Below are 22,919 nucleotides of genomic sequence, written 5' to 3'. Positions count from 1 at the left end.
TGCCACTCCTGGGAAGTGTCTTCCTGCCCAGGCTGTGCCAGAGACTGTCCTCACTGCTGACTTCTGAGATCCAGGGCGTCTCCCTTGGTGTCTGGTCCCTGCCTTCAAGGCCAGCCTCAGACCTTAGGTCCCTTCCCTGGTGTCTCTCCCAGGGCCTTTGTCCCGGGCCATGGCCCGGAGAGGTCTCGGGTCTGGGCGGCTGAAGGCCATGGCCATTCTGCTCTTGCTTGGACTATTCCCATCCGGGATGGGTGAGTATGTATCCGGAGGGGTGGGGGAGGGCTGTGAGCTGTGGGGAAGGGGAAATGCGCAATGTGCGGGGGCAGGGGGAAGGGGAAGGGGTGGAGTGGACATGACCTTTTTCTAGGGTACATTACTCCTGCTGGGTTCAAGAACCCCTGGCTTCAGCCTCCCCAGCTCTCGGCCTTGGCCCCCTGGAAGAAGGGGCCGGTCCTCTGGGGAAGAGCAGCTGCTAAGGGGTTTGGGAATTTGGGGTTTCCTGCTTACCGCTCCCTTCTATTTGTCTCCCCTAGGCCCAAAGGGCTGAAGGAGAGGCTTGCAGGAGGAATGGGGGAGGGGCGGAAGGAGGGGACACGGATTCCGATTTCGCTGGTTTAACACCTGACCCTCTGCTAGGTAGTCTTACCCACCCACATTCTCTCATTGAAATTGCCCAGTAACTCTGTGAGGGAGTTATAGTCTTCCTTTTATAGACACAGCAGAACTGCCCCAAAGGGTTTCCAAAGCTGTAAATCTCTACTGAAGCTCCTTCATGAACTTTGTACCTGTTATTCTTCACTTAAGGCATAAATGACATCACCAGTATGTTCTTTTCTTTTCCTTTATTTGTTCTCCACAAAACTATAAAGAGCCAGAACTCTAACCCAAAAACTAAAGGTGCCCTGCTGGCACAGTGGTTAAGCACTTGGCTGCTAACCAAACGGTTTGCTGTTCGAACCCACCATCCCCTCCACAGAAGAAAGATGTGGCAGTCTGCTTGTGTAAAGATTATAGCCTTGGAAACCCTATGGGGCAGTTCTGCTCTATCCTACAGGGATGCCATGAGTCAGAATCAACTCAATGTCAATGTGTTTGGTTTGGGTTTTGCTTTTATGGACAAGGTGTGGAGAAGTGACTCGCCCAAGGGCACATAACCAGTAAGTGATATAGCTGGGATTTGAACTCAGGTCTGACTCAAAAGGTGGGGCCCTCAAGGTCATTTTGATGAGAATAAGCCAAGAGTCTCCTTTTGTTAAAGGCACACCACCTGGCTCCGGAGTCAGACAAGTTTCCAATCCTGGCTTTGTCGCTTTCTATGTGCCATTGACCAAACCCCTTCACCTTTCTAAGCTTCAGTTCCTCCCCCTAAAATGGGTTCTATCTCCTGGGGCTGTAGTTGAGTATTCGATGAGATAAAGTAAGTGAAAGCCCCTTCAGGGCCTGGCACTGCTGTGAACACTCACTAAATAGTAGCTATTGTCATCATGAGGAAGAGGAGGAGTCTGGCTGGGCAGTATCCTCTGCTCCTTGGCAGGTGACTTTGTGAAAGGCAGATAGGCCCTACTCTAAACATTGGCCTCTGCAGGGCTGGGGCTGTCCTGGAACCTTGCCCTCTGAACATTCACACCATAGGTGCCCGGTTCATCTGTGTCTGAACAAATGTTCCACATACATCCGCGACTCCATCTGTGTGCCCAGGCCCATACTGGGCACTGGGGACATGGAGATCTGATTTGGTCCCTGCCCCTAGAAACACCCAGGTTGATGTGGTTGAAGCAGATGCAGTCATAGACACTAAAGCATTTGTGTGATTGGGCAGCATTAGAAGGAAGCACAGGGGTCTTGGGAGCTCAGAGGCAACACCTAACTCAGCCAGCAGAGTCAGGGCAGGCTTTCGAGAGGCTGGCATTTGAATAGAGTCTCTATAGGTAAATAGAGTGCCAGGCAGAGGCAGGAAGGCTAGAGGTTTTCTAAGCAGAATGATCTAGATAAGCAAAGGTCCAGAGGTGAACAAATGTGTGGCCCGATGTGTGAGATAGGAAGTGTCCAGAAGGATGGTCAGAGTAGACTGCAAAGTCATGGAGGCTCTGGAATGTCTCTTAAGGGTAGTATGGTGCCATAGATGTACTTAAGCAGGGGAGTGACCTGGTCAGATCTGTGGTTTAAGAAGTCTTCAGGCTTGTTAGGAGTGGAGTGGATAGACAACAGAAAGACCTGAGAAGGATGATGGCAAGGGGGCAGAACTAACCATGCCTGTAGAGTTGTGGGATGGGGACAATGGGGTGGTTAGCTTCTGTGCACTGGCTCTCCAAATCCAATCTAATCTCTGTCAGGACTAGCAGGGCTAAGTGCCTGACCCCTTCCCTTTCTCCCTGGGCAGCCTCCTGTGGCACAGCCCCCCAAGCACGCATCACGGGTGGAAGCAGTGCAGCCCTTGGTCAGTGGCCCTGGCAGGTCAGCATCACCTACGATGGCAACCACGTGTGTGGCGGTTCTCTCATGTCTGACCAGTGGGTGCTGTCAGCTGCTCACTGCTTCCCCAGGTACCAGGTGGGGGGAGGGGGAAGGCATGCAAGTCAAAAGTGGGCTGGAGGTCAAAAATCAGGAGTCAGTCTAGGTCAAAGGTTGGGATTCTTGGGTTGGGTCTGGGGGTATCAATAAAGTCCAAAAGAATCAGTCAGAAGTTTAGAAGCTGAGGGGTCAGAGATCACAGGATAAATCTAGGATGCAATTTAGGGCCTAAAAGGTCCTCTGTCCAGGATCAGAATCTGGGGCTGGGTGCCACAGGGATCAGGAAAACAAGAGAGATCTCCTGAGTCCCAGTCATTGCCCCTCTGCCTCCAGTGAGCACAGCAAGGATGACTATGAGGTAAAGTTGGGCGCCCACCAGCTGGACACCTACACCCCTGAGACTGAGGTCCGCACCGTGGACCAGATCATCACCCACAACAGCTATCGTGAGGAAGGCTCCCAGGGTGACATTGCACTCATCCACCTCCGTCAACCCGTCACCTTCTCTCACTACATCCAGCCCATCTGCCTCCCCGCCGCCAACGCCTCCTTCCCCAATGGCTTCCTCTGTACAGTCACTGGATGGGGCCATACGGCCCCCTCAGGTGAGGGGGGAGCACTGGACGCCTAGAGGCATGGAGGGCACCCTGACTCAGGGCAGAAGGTCTTGTATAAGCATCTTTTGCTCCCACAGTGAGCCTGCCGGTCCCCAGGCCACTTCAACAACTTGAGGTGCCACTGATCAGTCGTGAGACATGTAACTGCCTGTACAACATCAACGCCAACCCTGAGGAGCCCCATTTTATCCAGGAGGACATGGTGTGTGCTGGCTATGTGGAAGGGGGCAAGGATGCCTGCCAGGTAAATGGAGGGGCCCAGGGGAGCAGATAAGAGAAGTGCATCTTGGGAGATGAGGGCTGGCATAGAAGATTGGAGGCCTGCATCTGACAGCTGTTGTTTGGCTTCTCTCCTCAGGGTGACTCTGGGGGCCCACTCTCCTGCCCTGTGGGGGGCCTCTGGTACCTAACAGGCATTGTGAGCTGGGGTGATGCCTGTGGGGCCCCCAACAGGCCTGGTGTATACACTCTGACCTCCAGCTATACCTCCTGGATCCAACAGTATGTGGCAGACCTCCAGCCCCATGTGGTACCCCAAACCGAAGAGTCCCAGCCTGACAGCCACCTCTGCGGGCAGCATTCGGGCTACAACTCTGCCCCAGGTCAGGGCTTGCTGGGGCCCATCCTTCTGCTGCCACTGGGCCTGACCCTGGGCCTCCTCTGTCCGTGTTGGGAACACTGAGCTGCTCACTTCAGCTGACACTGTTGGGAGCCGACCTTGTTTCCAGAACTGACATACAATACCAAGAGACAGACACCTGCCCCCAGGAATGGACCTGACATTACACTGATACCCTTTGGGCCCAAGGCCTGACTTGAGGCACTCCTTCCTCCTAGGACCCTGTGGGAGGCCAGGGAACCATCCTGACCTTTGAACCTACTCTTCTGAGTTCGTTCTTTGGGACTACAACTCAGTCTGAGTTTTACTGCCTGTGGTATTGGCTGGAACCTCTGGCCCCTCCAGCTAGCTGCCCACTTGCTTATCCACAAACCTGTTGGTTGGGCTCCTATGGAGCCCCCAAGGATCCTTATCTATGAAAATGGCCCCTGGCTCCCCACTTTGTTTCTAGAAGACTGGGCAGCTGCCCAGCTCATGCTGCTGAAGGGTTGGCTCCAGTGCCTCCACGTGTCCTGCCTGATGAGCCCCATCACTTCAGCTGCTTCCCACCTTCAGGGCCTCGGCTGCCCAATTTGTTTTCAAGGACAGGAAAGGTGCCAGTCTTGCCCACCCATGGGCTTCCATACCCCCTCCCCCACCTAAAGCCCTAACTCCTGGACTCCGGAGGACTGAGCCCCCCTCGGAACTGGGTTGGGGCTTGGATCTGGGGAAGAGGGGTTAAAAGGAGTAAGGAGTAAAATGTTCTAAGCACAACTGGCTGTGTGTGTGAGCTGAAATAAATCAGAACATGAGCTCTTGGCCTTACCCTCCCAACTCCAAAGTCCAGAGCCACTGGCAGAACTTACTTTATTTAAAAAAGGAGAGGGTCCAAACAGGTCTGTACATATTTACAGGCTAGGTGGCAAGGAGGCATGGGTTCAGCAGTGGCGGCACTGGCCACTCACTTCTTGGAGAGTTTGACTTGCTTGTGCTTGGGGGGTGCCCACTTCAGGCAGACAGAGTCCACTGTAGGGAGAAGAGGAAGGAGAGACAGGGCTGGGCCTCCAGGCCAGGCCCGCTCACACCTGGCTGTGCTGCCCTGGGCCCAAGCCAGGTTTCACCTCCTCCAGGTGAGAACAAAAGGACAGATTGAGTCCTGGGGATGGGGGTTGGGAAGCCCAGGAATGAGTACCCTGCCCCAGGCTGCAGTCCTGAGAGCTGGTCTGACTGGTTTGAACTCATGTAAGAGAAAAAAGGAGGCCTTTGCTCCCAGCAGTTTTTACACCTACCCCCCATGGCACATGCGCTCCTACAAACACAAACACAGCCCCCTGGGCAGCCCCCCACTCACCTGTGATGGGTGGTTTCTTATACTGGGCACTTTTGAGGTGTTCCTCCACCAGCTTTGGTGTGACACAGATCACGTGCTGACCCTTCCAGTACTTGACCATGTTGAGGGACTGTAGGGTACTGATGATGTCATTTTGGGTGATACTGGTCATCTGGCTGCAGAAGGGGATTACAGCAGAGGCTAGAGATAGTTCCCTTGTAGGGTCAGGCTCGGATAGCAGAAAAGCAGAAGAGGGTGAGAAGTCAGAGTCCTGGCCAATCCTAGGGAGCCCTTCCCTCTCTGAAGGCCCCAGGATGCCTCCTTCACAAGGTCCTAGATGGACAGGATGCCCTGTACTTGGCTGGGGACCAGGACCCTCACCTAAGATCCTTGATGGACAGCGTGCCCCGGAAGTCTCGCAGGATCTCCAGCAGGACCCAAGACCAATAGCTGCGGTAGCTGAGCTTGCCCAGGTCAGATAGCGGCTTCTCTGGGGAGCCTACCGTGCTCTCTAGCTTGGACAGCTCATAGCCTGGCAGTGTTAGACAAGAAGATCCTGAGAGCCCTGCCCTGGCACCCTCCACCACGGCTGCCCCCTTCCTGGACAGGCCAGGAGCCACTTACTGAAAGCGATAAGGAACTTTCCATAGCCACGGCGCTGGTAAGGGGGCAGGGTCAGGATGCAAGCCACATTGTTGCCATCTGGAGACTCCTTCTCCTACAGGGGATGGACGGTCAGGATCTTTGGGGAGGCTCTGCCCCTACTCTGGTTCACACCCCCATCCTTCCCCAAAGTGGGCTTCCTGGTCCAGCACCTTGGAGAAGTAGCCAACGATATGGGCCCCCTGCCTGTCCACTTCAGTCAAGATGTAAAAGACAAAGGGCTCCACGTCGAAGTACAATGTCTTATGGTCCAGGAAGAGCTTGGCCAGCAGACACAGGTTCTGACAGTATATCTGTGGGGTAGGGAAGGCAGGAGCAGACTCAGGAGGCAGGTAGGACTGCCCCACCGAGCCCTGCTCTGCATGTGCCAGGCTCTAAAGAGTAGCCACCGCCAAGCTGGTGGGGACTGAGCTCCTCACCAGAGCAGCAGTTCTTCGAATTAGAAGGAGCCGTGAAGAGAGTCCTCTTCTGATGGACAGGAAAACTGAAAGCCGGTAAGCCATTAGGACTCAGGGAGGTAGTGGTAGAGCTAGATTAATTGTGGCTATTGCTTCCTAAGTGCCAAGTATGCGCCAGGTTCTTTCCACGCACAATCTGTTTCAGTCTTCACTGACATTACCTCTATGTTTCAGATCAGAAAACAGGCTAAGAGTAGCTAAGTGGCTTGCCCAAGGTCCCATGCCTGGTGAGTGCCAGGGCAGGAGTTCAAGCTGCTGGCACATAAGTTCTACGTTGAAAATAGCTGTGTCCCCAGCACCCGGCACCAGGCTAAGCCATGAAGCTGGGTCCTTGGTAAATGTTAAAAGGACTAGCCTAGAGCCTGACTCTGAAGCCTGAGCTCTGTCTGACCACTGTCACACTCCTGTGGGCTTTATCGGCTTCCTTGCTGCAGACACAGAGACCCCCACCCAGGTCAGAGACCAATGTTAGGAGGGATACTAGGACCCTGAGGCTGGCTTCATGGCACAAATCAGGAAGTCCTCTGGTTTATGACACTCTTCCACATCCACTCTCTTATTTGACCCAACAAATGTGAGCCTGGCATTGCTAGTCCTATTTTACATATGTGGAAACTGAGGCTTTGGGAGCGGAAGTTTGCCTGTGGCCTCGGTTGGTGAAGAATAGAACTGGGAAGAGGACCCATGTCTCCAGCTGGAGCCCTTCTGCCACTCGTTCATGTTCAGAAGGACAGGCAGCAGGCAAGGGCCAGGCTCAGAGTGGGTATTCACCAAGCTCCAGATTAACAGGTCACTAATCACAAAGGCCCATGTTTACTAAGCACCTGTTAGATGCCAGGCACTGTGCTAAGTACTTGAATTTGCTGTCTCATTTAGTCCACTAACAACTCTGTGAGGTAAATATTATGACTCATTTTTGTAGATGAGGAAACAGGAACAAAACTGTTAAGTAATTTGCCCAAGATCAGCTAGGAAGTGGTTGGGTAATTTGAAGCCAGGCAGCAACTCTTCAGCTTACGCTATATTACCCTTCCAAGGAACACCAGGACACTTTACGAGAGACCTTCCCAGACTGACCAGGCAATGGCCAAATTTTCAAAGACAGCAAACCAGCCCCAAAGGTTCCCACCCTGCCCCACTGAACCCTTTCTGCCAGGAACAAGGAGCTCAGCCTGTCCTAACCACAGAGCTCTCAAAGACAGGAAATCTCACACAAGGCAGTTCCCACCCTAAGGTAAAACAAGCATCTTTCCCTCCTGCAGAAAGAGAAAGGCCTTCTAAGAGCAGCCTCAGGCAAAACAATCTCCCACACTGGGCTCCAGTCACAGGTGTTTCTCCCGTGGAGTCTCACCCTAAGGCTGGCCTCTACCCTTTGAGGAGGATCATCCAGGAGGTGCCTAGTGCTTCCCCCTACCTCCCTACAGCCCTTGGCCACCAGACTCACCTTGTGGTCTTTGCCGTCTACCTCATACACAGAGATGTTGCTCTTGCGGTAGATCTCCTTCCCTGGGGGCTGCCGCCACTGACACTGGCCCTGGAGGTGGGGGTGGGAGGGCCATAGGCTTGAGTACTCCCAGGCTCTCAGATAAGTGCCCCAACCCCCACCCCCACCAGCTGTGTCGCCTGAGTCTCAGTTTCCCCATCCTCCACACCATGCCCGCATAGAGTAATCCTCCCAATAATCTTAGGAGATAGTTGCATTTTACAGATGAAGGCGCTGAGGCACAGTAAGCTAAGTAACTTGCCTGAGTATCACACAGCAAGAAGGGTTTCGAGTCTGGTCTGCCTGGCTCTAGAGAACTCACATCCATGGCACCTGCATTTCCTAAACCACATCTCAGATTCTAGGCTTTGCAAAACACTTCATTGTACCAGGAAGTGCCCTGACCCTGGCACTCCCAGATCCCAATCCTTCCCATCTGTCTGCATTTTGAGGACCAATTGCTCAAGGGCTGTGCTTGCTTCCTCTTTTGTACTGAGAAGCCTGGTGCTGGGCTGGCCTTGGCAAACATATGATGAAGGCCAAAGAGCCCAAGGAGAGGGTGGGGCAGGGATTACTGACTCCATTCTATAGGAAAGGGAACAGGTCTGGAAAAGGGCAGTAGAAAACCAAGGCCACTCAGCCAGCAAATGGCAGAGCCAGGCCTGGAGCCCAGGTCTCTTGACCCATGGGCCAGCTCTGCCTTGCACTCAACTTCTCTGGACCTATCTCTACTCCTTGGCGCTGCTGGCTTAAGGCCCTCTGCCTCACGCCTGCCTCTCCCACCAGGTTCAACCCTGCCTAGCCCACCCCAACCCAGTCCAGCCTCACCAAGTGAAAGCGGTAGCTCTTCTCATATTTCATGTACTTCAGGCAGTACTCGCAGAGCCAGAGCTTGGGCTGTTTCCCATAGTCTTCAGGGAATGGTGAGAAGTACCAGGCATCAATTTCATAGTTCCCAATGTGGATCTTGTCCACATACTTCACCTTGGTAATCTGTGGAAAGGGTGGGAGTGGGGCACAGTGCCGGCTCAGTAGGAGCAAGAAAGAAGCGAGAATATCCACAGCTTGGACCTCTGCCCCCGCTCACCGCTTCATGTTCCTTCTCCAAGGCTGCCGTTGTGGGGTCCATCTCTGCATAGGTCTGGACAAGGAAAGAGAAGTGGACAGAAGTGAAGAGAAGTGGTAGTCAGGCTGTCCCTCCCCACCCCATAACCCACAGTGGCTCCCTACTCTCTTCTAGATCTCAACCTTTGAATGACAATAACCATCCTAGTAGCTAGCTTGTCTTAACAGGTTCTGAAGCTGGTCAGTCCAAGCTCCATTCCTGACTGCCTGCCCACCCACACATCCCAGATGCCCCTGATGCTCGAGTTTGGTTCCAGTCCTTGGGTTGATAAGAGCTTCCGCTGTATAATGGGATTGATCCAGCTCTGCTGAAGTTGTAAGATACAGATGAAATCATTGGTTTTCCGTACCCATGGCAAGAACTGTTGCCGACTCCACATGTATGCCTTGACCTGGACCACTTTCCTGAGCACCAGACCTGAGTAGCTGCCTGCCCATGGGACAGATCCCAGAGGTCCCTTCCATGGGCACAGCAGACTCAAGGTTTCCAGAAAGGAATTCTTTATTTTCTCCTCCAAAGATGTTCCTCTTTCTGGATTCCCCACCTCCCTGGAAACATCACCCTCTGTCCAACTGCCCAAGACCAGTAACTGGGCCTGGTTTTAGTCTTCTTTCTCTCTCAGCCTGGCATCCAATTAGTAGACAAGTCCTGTCAATTCTACCTTCTTGGCATCTTTGGAATTAGTGTCCTCTTCTGTCCCATCCCCACTGCTACTGCCAACATCTTGGGTCTAGATAATCAACTAGGTCTCCTTAGATTCCTTGCTTCTAGTTTAGACCCCTCAAAGCTACACTGCTATCAACACTCTTCTTTTTCTGACCTTCATGCCTTTGCATATGCCGTTTTTTCCACCTTGAATGCCCTTCTCCGTCTTATTGCCACAAATATCCTTACACCGCCTGGCAGAGCATGAGCCAGGTGGGTCCAGGATGAGGCAGGGCTTTGTTATTTGTAATTGTTTTATTGTGCTCTTTCATGTACTTCAAGGTTCAGCTCCCCTCCCACCCCCTCCGGGAGGTCCGACTGGATTCTTCCTATCTAAACTGCACCCTTTCCTTCCCAAATCAGGCGTGCAGTGGTCAGTGATGTAATACCCTATGACAACCTCCATATGGTCTCCCCCACTCACCAAGTCCTTAGGAAGCAGGGTCTAAAAAGTCATGTTACACTCAAAGAACATTCCATCCCATGGCCAAACTATGTAGGAAAAACCAAGTACGGCCTAACAACTGAGGGGACCCAAGAAGGCCTATGACCATGCCACAGTAGACCTTGGCATTGCCCTGTAGTTGAACAGCAGAGGGGAGAGGGGAACTAGCATTTTACCCAGAACCTCCTCAACAAAATACTTTGTCTGGATGGTCTCATTTAACTCTTGCAACAACCCTGAGATACAGTGTTCTTATTTCTGTTTTACAGAGAAGTAAACAGGCAGGAAGAAGTGAAGTCACTTGTCTTTGGGGAGAGTTAGCTGCCATTTAATCCAAGTGCCAAGCATTCTATAGGCATTATTTCATTTAGTCCTCACAATGAGCCTTTCAGACAAGAGTGCTCATTACCCCCATTGTACAAAAGAGAAAACAGAGGCACAGAAAGGTGAGGTCACAGAACTCTTTAATCAGCAGAGATGTGCCTGGACCCCTGGTTTGTCCAGCCTTGAGCCTAACCACTGCAAAGATGAGGGAAGAAAAGATTTTCTTCCTCACATGCCTCTTGAAAATGCACTTCCCAACTCTCGCCAAAACAGTCCTCTCCTGCAAATGCATCAAAAAATTACAAAAACACTTTTCTTAAATGCTGTAATTTATTCAGACTTATTTAGAATGAATTAAACATTAGGCTCTGAAGCACCTTGCTGACTGTTAACTTGCTGACTGCTTTATGATCTATCCTGATTTTATCACCGCTGGCCCATTGTCATCCACACTGCTAACGACCAGTTTAGAAGAACATCTCTGAAACTTCATTCCCCCCTGCTACCTGGCTGAGGAATTACTAGGACCATGGATCTATGTCGGCCAGTGGAGCGGCCATAGTCGCATGTGGCTATTTAAATTTAAACTAATTAAAATTAAATAAGATTTAATTCTTAGTCACACGAGACACATTTCAAGTGCTCAACAGCCACATGTGGCTAGTGGTTACTCTACTGGACAGCACGAATACAGAAAATTTCCATCATCACAGAGAGTTCTTGGATAGCGCTGCCTTTGACCTTGAGAGGACTTTCCCGTTCAGAGCGCTTCAAATGATTAACATAACCCATAATAAGAAGTGCACTTGACATTATAAACCAGTTGGCATGTTTGTGTATTGACATACACATACTTGCATGTAAAAGAAAAGCTTCTCTAAACAATACTTACCCTTATAAAATGTAATATACCAGTATTTTCTATCTTATTCTATTTCTTTCTTCCCTTTTTAAAATTTAAATGCTGGTCACAACCCACTGAACTGGTTTTTGCAATCTACCAGCAGGCTGTGTCCCAGTTTGAAAAACAGTGCTGCAAAACACACAATAAATGCTCAGAGGAGGAAAGTGAGTTGGTTGAAACTGATAAATATCTGAATGCCGTGAGAGCTCGATTAAACCCTGTTCTGGTTTGAACTTCCTATTGTACAGATGAAGAAACTAAGTCTCAGAGAGAGGGCAACGTAACCAGCCAAGGGCAGCCTGGCTTGCAGAAAACAAAAAAACAGGTTTTGGAGACAGATGGCCTGAGATTCTATTATGTGTCACAGTCATGGTTAAGAGCTGGGCTCTGAAGTTGGACTGCCTGAGTGCAAACCTAATTCCTGACTGGATGGTCCTGAACAAGTTCCTAAACCTATCTGTGCCTCCCCTGGAAACTGAGGATAACAGTAATGCTTATTCACAAGGTTGTTGCGAGACTTCAGGGACATCACATGTGTAAAATATTCAGCATAGTACTTGGCTCACAGACCAACAAATATTTTGCACTATTATTCCAATTCCAGCTCAAAAATGAGCTAGCTGTGGGATCTTAGGCATATTACCTAACCCCTCTAATCTTGCTTCCTCACCTACAAAAAGAGATGATTATCCCTGGGGATGTTGAAATGTTGACGACGACCTGATGAACTTATACATACACAGAACATGGTGCTTGGCAAGGGCAAGTGCCTGATTATTATTCATTTTTTTACTCTTCCCTTTAGACTTCAAGTCAGTTTACCTAAGATGGCACAGACAACAAGCTGATAAAACAGGCTATGGGTACAGGACGCCTGACTTTCACTTCCTTGCTGTGAGACTATAGCTAAGCCTTACCCTCTCTGAGTCTCAGTTTTCTCATCTGTGAGGAATAAAGAGAGGAGGTAGGTAAAGGCCCTGACACACTCTTAGAGCTTAAGAATTGACAGCTGCTGTGGTTTTGGCACTGGTGACCAAGGGGCCCAAAGAAGTTGGCAGAGGTAGCTGGGCTTCCTGGGGCCCCAGGGAAGGGGAGGAGACCCAGACCTTCTGCACGTGGTTGATCTCATCATGCTTGCGCTTTTGGTTGCGAGTAATCTTGCGTTCTGGCTGCTCGGCCAGCTCACTCAGGTACTTCTCTGAGTTCTTCTGCACAGCATCCTTCACTGTTTTGGTCAGTGCCAGTCGATTCTTGTCTACCCATTCGTCCAGTCGTCGGTTAACTGTGGGGATGGGCCATGAGGGTGCTGCCCTGCCACCCTTCTCCTCCCAACCAGGCCGTGGATGCCCCAAGCCACTCACAGCCCACGTAGTGTACATAGAATTCCTCTCGGCCTTCCTGGTCATTTACTCGAGACTGGATCACTTCAGCAGAATCTGTGAAGGAAAAAGGACAGGATCATCAGGAAGGAAAGAGAGGCCTGAGACAAGAGGGATCCTGTACACTGAGAAACAGTTTCCAGATTCCAGGGCTGCATATGAGCTACCTTACCTGTCCACATCTGCCACTTAATCACTGCTACAACCCTGTAAGGTAGGCCAGGTTGGGGCTGTTAATACTTAGCTGAATTTAAGTCTGACTCCAAATTCAATGTTCACTTTACTATACACAATGATTAATTGTATATATACATATCTATATATATATATATATATAACTGAGCAAGTATTTCAGCTTTCTGAGTCTCAGTTTTTTCATGTATATAATAGAGATAATAGTACCCACTTCAGAGGGTGAGTTAATGCCTGTAAAGTTTTCAGCACAGTGCCTGACATCTAGTAAACAATTCCGTAAACGAATAAAGCAGCCACTGCGTGTCTGGCCCTATGTTGTGTTGCTGGGTACAGAGGACACAGCAATGAATCATAACAGATCCTGTCCCCAATACCCGCCCCCTGCCAGAAGTTCTCAGTTTGATGGCGAAAAACAGAGACAATTACAAAACAATGTTACATATATCACAGCTGAGGTATGAAAAAAACGTGATGGGAACATACAGAAGTGAACGACTCACTTTGCCTGAAGGGAGTCAGAAATGGCGTCATAGAGTATGTGACAATAAAGATGAGTAGGAGCTAGTCAGGTGAACCAGGGGAAAGGGAAAAAACATTCCAAGCAGAAGGCCTAGAGGGTAAAAACCATATGGTCTTCAGAGCACACAGCAGGTCTGGCAAATAGGCCTTTGTCTGGGGTGGCTAGAAACCAGAGAGCAGGTCACACAGATGAATGCCATTCTAAGGCGATTGGGGGTATATTGGGGAGATGACGGAAGACAATGGAAAGGAAGGGGAAGCTCATTTTTGTGTTCTGGAAGGCCCTCTCTGCTGGCGGCTGTAGAGGGCAGATGGAAGGGGAACACGCAGAGACCAGAGACTGGTGAGGAAATAGGGTTAACAAGAAAGCGAATGAAGCCTAAGATTGGGCAAGGGAGTTGAACGGGCGCTCTATATACAACACGAAGGATCTGGTGATCGCCTGACTGAGGGGTTTGCAGTGGCGCCCGGGAAGAAGTCCAGGGTTACTGGGCTGGCTTCTTAGAGCCCGCAACTCCCGGTTCTCTGTCCTCTGGCTCCACTACCCACGACTGCCAGCCCCTAGCCTTGAACCCGTCCTCAGGCCCCGCCCCCTCGTCCTTTAAACCCCGGCCCCGGGCCCCGCCCTCACGCCAGGTGCTATCCGGCCGCCGACACAGGTACGTTTCTCCGATCTCCACGGTGACCTCCGGCTCGCCGCGCGCTGGGGTCGGAGGAGAGACGCGGCCCGGGGACGGGGCGGTCCCCTCGACGGCCACATTCTCCCCGGGCCCGGGCTCGCCCTCCCCCGCGACCCCTGAAGTCGCCGCCACAACAGCCGCAGCTGCTCCCTGCGCCGCCATCGCTGTGGCGGAAGTGACGGCAGAATCCGGCGCCGCGCGGCTTTTTAGCTCCGGGTCAGCAAGGCGTGGCGGGGGCCGCGTCAGGCTTCACGGTGGGCTCTGTGATGTGGCGGGGCCTCATTGGTTTGTGTGGCCGTCCCCGCGGCGCCCGGACGAGCCTGACGGTTACCGTGCCAGTTGCCTTTGAGTTCCTTATTTTCCGTATGGAAATATGGCTGCACCCTGGACCTGAAGAGAGGAGAAAGACTTTCCTCACGTGGCAACTCAGCTCAGGATTTTTAAAGGCCTCGGTGCCTGAGGAAGACAAGATGTGCCAAATATCGGGGCGCTGCCCCCACGCTGAGCGGCCTCCACGGTTTGCCTGGCATGGGGGTATCAAGAATGTCGCAGGTCTCCCTTTGGGCTTCAGGCCTCCCCTAGCCCAATACTGGCCACACTGTTTTTGAAGATTCTAGACTCTTTCTTGCTCAGCTGGGAAGAAGGTACAGTTGGGGTGTGGGAAGCAAGACGGGTGTGTCCAGAAGAACCAGTAAGTCACCCTCACAGAATATAACCTTTCTAAAGGCTCAGGCCCCCCAAAACCAGACGTCCCCTGAACAGAAGCTAGACAAAGGCAGTGGTTACTACAGAGAAAGTCTTGCGCTTAAGGCAGGAATCCTGAAGTCTGATGCTGTGCTGGGTAGGATGTACAATTTTCTGTTCAGTCAGCATTAGTAAAGGAAACCAGATATGTGTGTGTACACACACCACACATACAAGTGTATTGTACAGTGCTAGATGGGGTAAACCAGTTTCTGTTGAGTCAACTCCTGACTCATGGCAACCCTGTGTCAGAGTAGAACTGGGTGCTCTATAGGGTTTTCAGTGACTGATTTTTCAGAAGTAGGCCTTTCTTCCAAGGTCCCTCTGAGTGGACTTGAACCTCCAACCTTTCAGTTAGCATCCAAGCACATTAACTGTTCACAGGACCCAGGCAGGATAGGTCTTCCCATAAATGTTACCTTTGGCAATTCTCTGAGCCTTCTTTGATTTCTAATTTGGTTATTGGGCTTAGAAATAATTCTGAGAGGGGTGTGATCGCTCAAGGCCTAATAATGGGACTCAGAGCTTGCCAGATCAAGAAATATCAGCTGGATAACCAGACTAAACCAAAAGCAAAGAAGTTTCCTGAATAAATCGAACACTTCGAAGGCCAGAGTAGCAGGGACGGGGGTCTGGGGACCATGGTTTCAGGGGACATCTAGGTCAATTGGCATAATAAAATCTATTAAGAAAACATTCTGCATCCCATTTTGGCGAGTGGTGTCTGGGGTCTTAAATGCTAGCAAGCGCCCACCTAAGATGCATCAATTGGTCTCAACACACCTGGATCAAAGAAGAATGAAGAACACCAAGACACAAGGTAAATATGAGCCCAGGAGACAGAAAGGGCCACATAAACCAGAGACTACATCAGCCTGAGACTGGAAGAACTAGATGGTGCCTGGCTACAACCAATTAGTTCCCTGACATGGAACACAACAGAGAATCCCTGATGGAACAAGAGAGCAGTGGGATGCAGACCTCAAATTCCTGTAAAAAGGTCAGACTTAAGAGTCTGACACTAGAAGGACCCCGGAGGTCATGGTCCCCAGAACTTCTGTTAGCCCCAGACAGGAACCATTCCCAAAGCCAACTCTTCAGACAGGGATTGGACTGGACTATGGGATAGAAAATGATAATGGTGAGGAGTGAGCTTGTTGGCTCAAGTAGACACAAGACTATGCGTGCAGCTTCTATCTGGAGGGGAGATGAGAAGGCAGAGAAGCTAGCCGAATGGACATGGAGGATACAGGGTGGAGAAAAGGAGTGTGCTATCTGATTAGGGGAAGAGGAACTAGGAGTACACAGCAAGGTGTATATAAATTTTTGTATGAGAGACTGACTTGATTTGTAAACTTTCACTTAAAGAACAATTTAAAAAAATATATCAGCTGGGTATCTGTGGGGGATGGCGGTGGGAAGTGCTGATAATTTGGCTCGTGGGAAATGGAGGACTCTGGGGGCTGATGAATGCCAGGTGTCTGGCAGCATAAAAAAGAACCAAAAAACAGGCAAGAAAAAAGTTAAAATTCTATTGACTCTCCCCACCCCTCTCCTATCTGCAAGATTGTTATTTTACCCAACCAGGGTACTGGTGCCTCATTTTTGACTTAACTGGACACATTCAGTTACCGATGCTATCCTTTCTAGTTAAGGATTAGCCTAGGCCTTACAAACCCCTGACCAAGGTCACTGCATCAGCCTCCTCATTCTTCAATCCACCAGCCACCAGTGATTCTTCTAACATGCAAATCAGATAGTTCCTCCTAGGACTATGCAGGTGTTCTGCCCAGATCCCCAGGATCCCTTTTCTTTGTGTGCCTCAATTCTCTTTGACTTGTACTTTCTAAGGCCAGCACCTGGGGCTCTTTGGTGAGTTGCCTTCGAGCTAATAGAGCTGTTTTGCCTGGAAATGCTGAAAAGGTAAGATTTCAACCTGGGAATTTAAGTACATACCCACTCCCACTTCCCAGCATAGCCATTAAGGAATGATTGTCAAGTGGAAGAGTGAATCAGTGCTGGTGAGCTTAGTTAGTTCTCTTACCTCCAACTCTGAGGCATAACTTACTGGCTCTGGACTGTTGTCGGAGATCTTATCCCTGCTCGACTTCCTCCCCTCCCCTCTCCTGCTTCCCCTACTCCCTCTGGGTCTTTCCTGGGAGCATGTTCTTAACAGATCACTTGGACACAAGTCCTCTCAGGGTCTACTTCTAGGGAATCCAACCAGAGACATCCCTTCTTAGCCTAAAACCTGTCCATGGATCCTCACTGCCTTCAGAACAAAACCCAAGCTTCTAGGCTGCACATTCAAAGCCCTACACCCTCTGGCTGCTGCCTGTTTCTCCAGCTTCACCACCCTGCCCTGCAGACAGAAGTTTTGCAGCCCAGCAAATCATTTCCCACCACCTGCCATTTGACCTCCAGATACAATTTCCTGTCTCCTCTACCAGCCATCACCCTGAAGGGTAGGAAATGGGGTAGATCTAGAGCCAGCCTCAGGAAGTTAGCTGTCAGAGCTCAGAGATGTGAAGGCAGAGACAGAGTAAGACGTTTGCTTAATCCCACCAGACACGCCCAGAGGGCCTTTCTTCTCCTTTCCTGGCAAGATGAGCAAGGGGTTCCCATCTGAGACCCCCCTGGGAAGTTCTGCTTCAAGCATAACCTTGAGCCTACTTGCTGTCTTGGGCCCTTTTCTTTTGCCCAACACCCTGGCCTCCTACCAGAGCCCCACCTTTCTCTGGTAGGGCACCCAGTCCTTGCTGGGGCCTGCCAGAAAACAACCTTGTGTGTTCCTTTCCTTGGTGGCAGCAGACACAGCTGGCGGGCAGTATTTTTAACCTTACTCAGGCTCAGGAATCAGGTGGCTCAGAAAGTTGCCCAGTCTGGTAAGTTTCACCTCCAGAAATCGTGACTGGCAGGAAAGAGTCAGAACTGAGGCCTAGAGCTAGGCCAGCCTGGGCCTTCGATATTGTCTGGGATCCATAAACGTGTACTAAATAAAAGGTCTTCGCACAAGCTGTCAAAGTCACTCTCACTCCCACCAAATCAAATGTGCGAGAGACTTGAACCCACTTTTACTCCTGGGCTGCTGGGACAGAGAGACTGAGACATGAACCATTTAAACTCAAGAATCAAGGACTCTGAACAGGGGCAAAAGCAAAAGCTCACCTGCCTTCCCCACACACAGGGCCCAAGAGGGCATTCAAAATGTGAACTTTAATAATAAACAGCAGGTCCAAGTGGGGGAGGTCCCCCAGGAACAAGAATGATGGAGCTGGTGCTGGAGGCCTCATGGGTCCCCATTTCCCCTTTCGAAGGCCTGGAGGCAGGGAGGATGGGGGTACCCAGCTCCACATAAGTCCATCTATCTAGGGATCTAAGACCCAAGATGCAGCAGCAAGTGGAACAGGTTGGGACCCTGCCTAACCTGGAAGGTCTTGGCAGGGAACGTGGCCCAGGCTGGGCAGGCAAGCAGGCCAAGGACTTGGGTCAGATGCGGAAGCTCTCCTCCCGGCCATCGATGTGGCGGAGCCGCAAGTAGACATCCGTGCCAATGCCCTGCAGGGACTGTAGCTGCAGGGAACCACCAAGGTACTCCGCGTAGGCCCGTGATGTGGGCAGCCCGAAGCCAAAGCTGAGGGTGGGCAGGGGATAGGATAGGAGGCTTCAGAGGCTTGAGTCCCCTGGGGCCCCCCACCCCTCCATCCTGGCCAGGTGGCGCCTCACCCATGCATGGGTCCTGACTGGCTGCCACTGTGCATGTCCAGGTGGCCAAAAAGGGGGCTGATCCGGGGGTCCTGGGTGCTGGCCTCCGCCGTAGTGAAGTGGTAGTCCATGACCCGATCCAAGTCTTTGTGAGCGATTCCCCCGCCCCGGTCTGAAATCCTGGCAGGATGCCGATAATGGGCTTGGCTCAGTATTGACTCCCCACCTCCCAAGCAGACAGTGTGAAGTCTGCCTTCCTGTTCATTCCACCCAAAGGTAGAATGCTGTCCACCCAGACTCCTGGGCGCTGCTTGGAGAGTGTCCTTTCTCCATCCTCACTGATGCTTGGGATGCTGACTGCTTATACGTTCTCACAGGACTTGACATTTACCCTCGGCCCAGCACCACTTACTGCTTACTCCTGAATGTTTCCCAATTCCAGGCCCCTCAGTTGTTGACAGGGGCACTGCCCTGGGCCTGCAGCTGGCCCCGGATTCATTAATATCCAGCTTATGGGAATCTCAGGACAGAGAGTATCTTGTCGGACCAGACACCAGGTCCCAGAGTGAGGCAGGTACTGGCTTAGGTCACACAGTAAGTCAGAATCAGTGCCTGGAACCTCTGTCCACCCCACCCAACTCCCACTCAGGGCAAACCTGATGACGAGATCGATATCATTGTTGGCGATGGTGATGACCACATCTGGGACATTGTAGGGAGTGTCTAGGTGACTCTCCATCGTAGCTCTATACAGGCGAGATAGACCCAGTGGCACCCCAGTTCCTGCCTCTCCCCCCCCCCACACATATCTGACCAGCCCACCTCATGGCATTCTTGAGCAGCTCGGGCAGGATGTAGTCCAGTGGCATAGGGATGAAAGGGAAACGGGCAGCCACATGCCCATTGATGCGGACGCGGGGGGCATTGCCATACTTGTGCTCACACAGACGCCTATGGATAGGAGCAGGTGTTCAGACAGGTACCCCTAGACCAGTGGTTCTCAACTGTGGGGTGATTTTGCTCCCCAGAGGGGACATTTGGCAATTTCTAGAGACGTTTTAGTTGTCACAATTGGGGAGGGGGGTGCTACTGGCATGAAGTAGATGCCAGGGATGCTGCTAAACATTCTAACATGCACAGGACAGCCCCCTACAACAAAGAATTACCCAGCCCAAAATGTCAACATGCCAAGGTTGAGAAACCCTGCCCTATATCATGCACCAGGAAGGGCTCAGTCCCAAGCCTACCCTGCCCCAAGACATCCACCCCACTGACTATTCTAGCCTTACCTGGCAAAGTCCACCCACTTTTCAATAATCTTCTTTGGTGAGAGGCGAGTGCAGATGATGCCCACAAAGTCAGGCTGGCAGGAAAGAGAAGGTTAGGGCTACGCAACACCTCCACCCCCACCTCATCTGCCAAATGCTTGCAACTTCTGGACTGCTGAAGCAGCCCAAGCCTCTCCTGAAGGCCTTGATCCAGGTCCCTAACCCAAGAGATCTCCTGGCCCGGTCCCCTCTGCCACGCTTGACACTCCCAGCTGGGTCTCAGGTGTCAGCCCCTCCACACCTTGTCCTCATGCAGTGCCAGGTGATGTGTAGCCAACATGCGGATCCCGAGCCGTGAAGTCAGCGTCTTGTCCAAGAAGTAGCGGACAAGCTTCTCATCCTGGTAAAGAGTGGGGCCTCAGAAATCCTGTGTCCCTTCCCAGCCTCTGACCAGGCCTGGGCCCCCATTGGCTGCCCCTGACCTCTATGTGCTTTCGGCTCTCACGCAGGCCCTCAGCCAAGTGGGTCACCACATCCTTGTGGTCATCCAGCAACTGTCGCACCAGCTGGCAGTACTGGGCGTCTTCCGTCTGGTCCTTGATCTACAGGCCACAGAGTTGTTAGCACAAGCAGGCGGCCTGGACTGCTTAGCCCCTCACCCTGCCCTGGCCCAGCCCTCACCGGAGGGAAGTCTGTCAGCTTCTGGAAGGCACGGATGTACAGCTCGTGCTACAAGGAAGAGGTGTGGGGAATCACAGGGCTGCTGTGAACAGCTATCCCTGCCTACCCATGGAGATCACCACCCACCCAATTCACTCCGTTGAAACCCGCATCATGGCCTTTCAAGCCTCCATGAATATGTAGTCTTGGCCTCTGAAGGCTTGGTTGGAGCTGCGTCCTATTTGGCCCTGAAACCTTTTGGCAGGCAAGTCTCTGCCTCTCTAGAACCTAGTCTCCCCAGTAGCCCCATGGAGGTGGGCATACTGATCTAAAGCCTTCCCCACTAGGGAGACTCACACCCCTTGAGGCCACCTTACCACTTGCAGGATGGTGGGGTTGCAGCCAATGATGAAAGGCAGGCTGCGGAAGCCCTTGATGCGGTGAGCGATTCTCACTGGCAGCTCTTGCTGCAAATACCGGGCACTTTTCTAGAAGAAAAAGGGGACGAAATGCAGGTCCAAAGCATGTGTGGCTGGGGCAGAGCTCCAGGAGCCAAGGGAAAAATAGAGAAAAGGAATCTTACCAGAAGGTGACTGCCATCCTGAGACCGGCCGGAATAAAGCATCATGGTTGGAGTAAGACGGACTGAGGGCTGGAGGAGCAGATGGGCCTTGAGAACTAGACCCCCAAAACCCCGCCCCCGCCATATGAGCTCCGCCCCTTCCCTGACCCTCAAATCCAGCTCCAGACCCTGGACCTCAACTCCAGCTCCAGACCCTGGACCTCGTCCCCCTGGTTGCGCACCTTCTCAGCTGCCACGTCGATGGCAGACTGGTTGTAAAAGGAGGTGACAGTCTTGGAGCGCTCCCGCGCCATCTCCACGTGGTGTGTGTCGGTGACTGAGGTGGAGCTGGCCCGCAAGGAGAGTGCGGGCCCCAGGAGGGGCCAGAGTGGAGGCCCGCCCCGGGGGGCGGTCCCCAGCACTGACACCAGTATCATTGTCTTGATCCTTTGTCGACCTGGGTGGCCACTAGGGCTGAGGACCGGACAGATGGAGGCGACCCCAAAACGGGGCAATGGGTAGGGGGGCTGGCGAGGGCTCCTCTCTGACTTCAGGAGTGACGGCCGGTCGAGGATGCTGACCAGCTCAGCCCCCCGGGAGCAGCTCCCATCTACCGGGGCGGGGGAAGAGGGACTTGTAAGGATCCCAGTCCAGACGACCCACACCACCTCTCCACATGAGCACTGGTCCCTCAGACCTGGGCGATCTCTGCCTACCGTTTGAACTACATTCTGTAACACACAGGCAAGCCCGGACAACCTTGCTTTTCAGAGATGCTATTCTTCAACCTGAGGATCTATCTGGCAGGAGTCTGCGGGGAGGAGCGGATCCTCAGGCCCATGCAGCCCGAAAACCTCGCCCCACTCCCTCTGGTCCTAGGGGCCCTCGTTCAGGGGGCGGGGCTGACCCCTACCCAGCACCTTCAGACCCAAGCCAGGCGGCCTGGCCTGCGTACATGCTGCACAGAGCACTGTGCGTCCGAGGGCCGGCTGCGTCAAGGCTGCGGCCCAGGAGTCCTTCTCTGGGTTCCCTCTTCGCGGGGCCCCTTAGTTAGACCCAGGTCCCCCCATATGGTAGATGCCAAACCCACCCCCCCATCCGCGCGCACTCCGGCACTCCCGCCCAAAAGCGGAGGCGGCAGCTGCGCAGTGCGGAACCTCGGTGGCCGGGTATGCGCGGGCTGTTCCACTTACCGCGGGGCCAGAGCCAGGGCTAGGGTCCGAGCTAAACCTCCGGAACAGTCGACTGGCCCGGCGGGTGCAGCCGCCTGCGCCCTCAGCCGCCGTTACGTCGCGCGGATAGGGAGCGCCCGATGCTTTCTGGGAGTTGTAGTTTGGTGCGGAGGACTCGCGACCCTGGCTCCAGCCCTAATCCCGGGCCCCCAGATAAATACCACGGCTTCTTCCACAGGACGCCTGGAGTTATCTGTGGTCTCTCTCAGCCTTTCTCTCCTAATCTATAAAATGAACTCCCCGGGAGCAAATTGGAAAAAAAGAGGGCAGGAAAACCCTTAGATGCAAAGCACACAGATCAAGCCCTACCTGGGATCCTTATCCTTTTGCTTATAGATTCATTTATGGGAAAACGAACTACCTGGTACAAACCCCAGCTGGGCCACTTAGTACCTGAGGGAAATTAGTTAAGTCCTCCACATTTTAATTTCTGTAAAATGAAGATGTATCAACCTCGGGGTTGTTGTGTGAATTATATGAATTTATATATATTAAGGAAAACCTGGTGGTGTAGCGGTTAAATGCTACGGCTGCTAACCAAGAGGTTGGCAGTTCAAATCCACCAGGCACTCCTTGGAAGCTCTATGGGGCAGTTCTACTCTGTCCTACAGGGTTGCTCTAAGTCGGAATCGACTTAGAGCAACCCTGTAGGATCAGCCTGCAACAAACACTGATGGGGGGCCTTTTCTGTGCCAGGGGAGGAAATTGGATAGTGAACCAAATAAACAAACCCTTCCGCGCCCTGAAGAGGAAGACTGACTTGAAGACAGGTAGGTAGCTTTGGTGTGATCAAGTGTAATGAGAGCACATT

The 22,919-nt window shown here is 52.2% G+C and overlaps 3 protein-coding genes across 8 annotated transcripts; 1 reads left to right on the top strand and 2 right to left on the bottom strand.

The window, feature by feature from the left end:
* The first annotated feature begins 13 nt into the window (after nt 1-13).
* PRSS8 (serine protease 8) lies at nt 14-4,907 on the top strand. 2 transcript variants are annotated; one of them, XM_064294896.1, is made up of 5 exons: nt 14-251; nt 2,381-2,543; nt 2,845-3,116; nt 3,206-3,372; nt 3,487-4,907. In XM_064294896.1, exons 1-5 carry the CDS (start codon nt 170-172, stop codon nt 3,808-3,810), a joined length of 1,008 nt encoding a protein of 335 aa, XP_064150966.1. In that variant the 5' UTR covers nt 14-169; the 3' UTR covers nt 3,811-4,907. The 2 variants fall into 2 exon arrangements, with proteins under 2 accessions (XP_064150966.1, XP_064150965.1); XM_064294895.1 differs by lacking the exon at nt 14-251 and having other exon boundaries at nt 286-2,543.
* On the bottom strand, nt 4,577-14,114 carry KAT8 (lysine acetyltransferase 8). The gene is made up of 11 exons (XM_064294879.1): nt 13,889-14,114; nt 12,526-12,600; nt 12,271-12,446; nt 8,748-8,801; nt 8,489-8,653; nt 7,622-7,711; nt 5,872-6,012; nt 5,681-5,774; nt 5,438-5,588; nt 5,078-5,232; nt 4,577-4,752 (listed from the first exon to the last, which is right to left on the bottom strand). The coding sequence occupies exons 1-11, from the start codon at nt 14,097-14,099 to the stop codon at nt 4,688-4,690; spliced, it is 1,377 nt and encodes a 458-aa protein (XP_064150949.1). The 5' UTR covers nt 14,100-14,114; the 3' UTR covers nt 4,577-4,687.
* Nucleotides 14,115-14,228: 114 nt separating this feature from the next.
* On the bottom strand, nt 14,229-22,183 carry BCKDK (branched chain keto acid dehydrogenase kinase). Of its 5 annotated transcripts, XM_064294888.1 has the most exons (13): nt 22,070-22,180; nt 21,593-21,687; nt 21,119-21,486; nt 20,898-20,966; nt 20,692-20,802; nt 20,336-20,383; nt 20,137-20,256; nt 19,956-20,054; nt 19,676-19,749; nt 19,209-19,337; nt 19,043-19,132; nt 18,408-18,566; nt 14,229-18,315 (listed from the first exon to the last, which is right to left on the bottom strand). In XM_064294888.1, exons 3-13 carry the CDS (start codon nt 21,311-21,313, stop codon nt 18,171-18,173), a joined length of 1,239 nt encoding a protein of 412 aa, XP_064150958.1. In that variant the 5' UTR covers nt 21,314-21,486; nt 21,593-21,687; nt 22,070-22,180; the 3' UTR covers nt 14,229-18,170. The 5 variants fall into 5 exon arrangements, with proteins under 5 accessions (XP_064150958.1, XP_064150959.1, XP_064150961.1 ...); XM_064294889.1 differs by lacking the exon at nt 21,593-21,687 and having other exon boundaries at nt 22,070-22,183; XM_064294891.1 differs by lacking the exon at nt 19,043-19,132.
* Between the last annotated feature and the right edge of the window lie 736 nt (nt 22,184-22,919).

Source organism: Loxodonta africana, chromosome 12 (genome assembly GCF_030014295.1).
Source record: "Loxodonta africana isolate mLoxAfr1 chromosome 12, mLoxAfr1.hap2, whole genome shotgun sequence".
NCBI classification, from domain to species: Eukaryota; Metazoa; Chordata; class Mammalia; order Proboscidea; family Elephantidae; genus Loxodonta; species Loxodonta africana.
Note: the sequence above shows the minus strand (reverse complement) of the source record. Positions and strands in the feature narration are given on the sequence as shown.

Bases quoted from the DNA above. Each gene is read 5' to 3' on its own strand.
- BCKDK (XM_064294889.1), bottom strand. From the start codon at position 21,313: ATGATACTGGTGTCAGTGCTGGGGACCGCCCCCCGGGGCGGGCCTCCA. The intron at 20,803-20,897 runs GTAAGATTCCTT...TTTTTCTTCTAG, and splicing joins AGGATGGCAGTCACCTTCTG to AAAAGTGCCCGGTATTTGCA. The intron at 19,750-19,955 runs GTGTGGAGGGGC...CTTTCCTGCCAG, and splicing joins TGGCACTGCATGAGGACAAG to CCTGACTTTGTGGGCATCAT.
- PRSS8 (XM_064294895.1), top strand. From the start codon at position 2,269: ATGGGGACAATGGGGTGGTTAGCTTCTGTGCACTGGCTCTCCAAATCC. The intron at 2,544-2,844 runs GTACCAGGTGGG...CTCTGCCTCCAG, and splicing joins GCTGCTCACTGCTTCCCCAG to TGAGCACAGCAAGGATGACT. The intron at 3,373-3,486 runs GTAAATGGAGGG...TTCTCTCCTCAG, and splicing joins GGGGCAAGGATGCCTGCCAG to GGTGACTCTGGGGGCCCACT.
- KAT8 (XM_064294879.1), bottom strand. From the start codon at position 14,099: ATGGCGGCGCAGGGAGCAGCTGCGGCTGTTGTGGCGGCGACTTCAGGG. The intron at 12,447-12,525 runs GTGAGTGGCTTG...CCATCCCCACAG, and splicing joins CTATGTACACTACGTGGGCT to TTAACCGACGACTGGACGAA. The intron at 7,712-8,488 runs GTGAGGCTGGAC...CCCCACCTCCAG, and splicing joins AGAGCTACCGCTTTCACTTG to GGCCAGTGTCAGTGGCGGCA.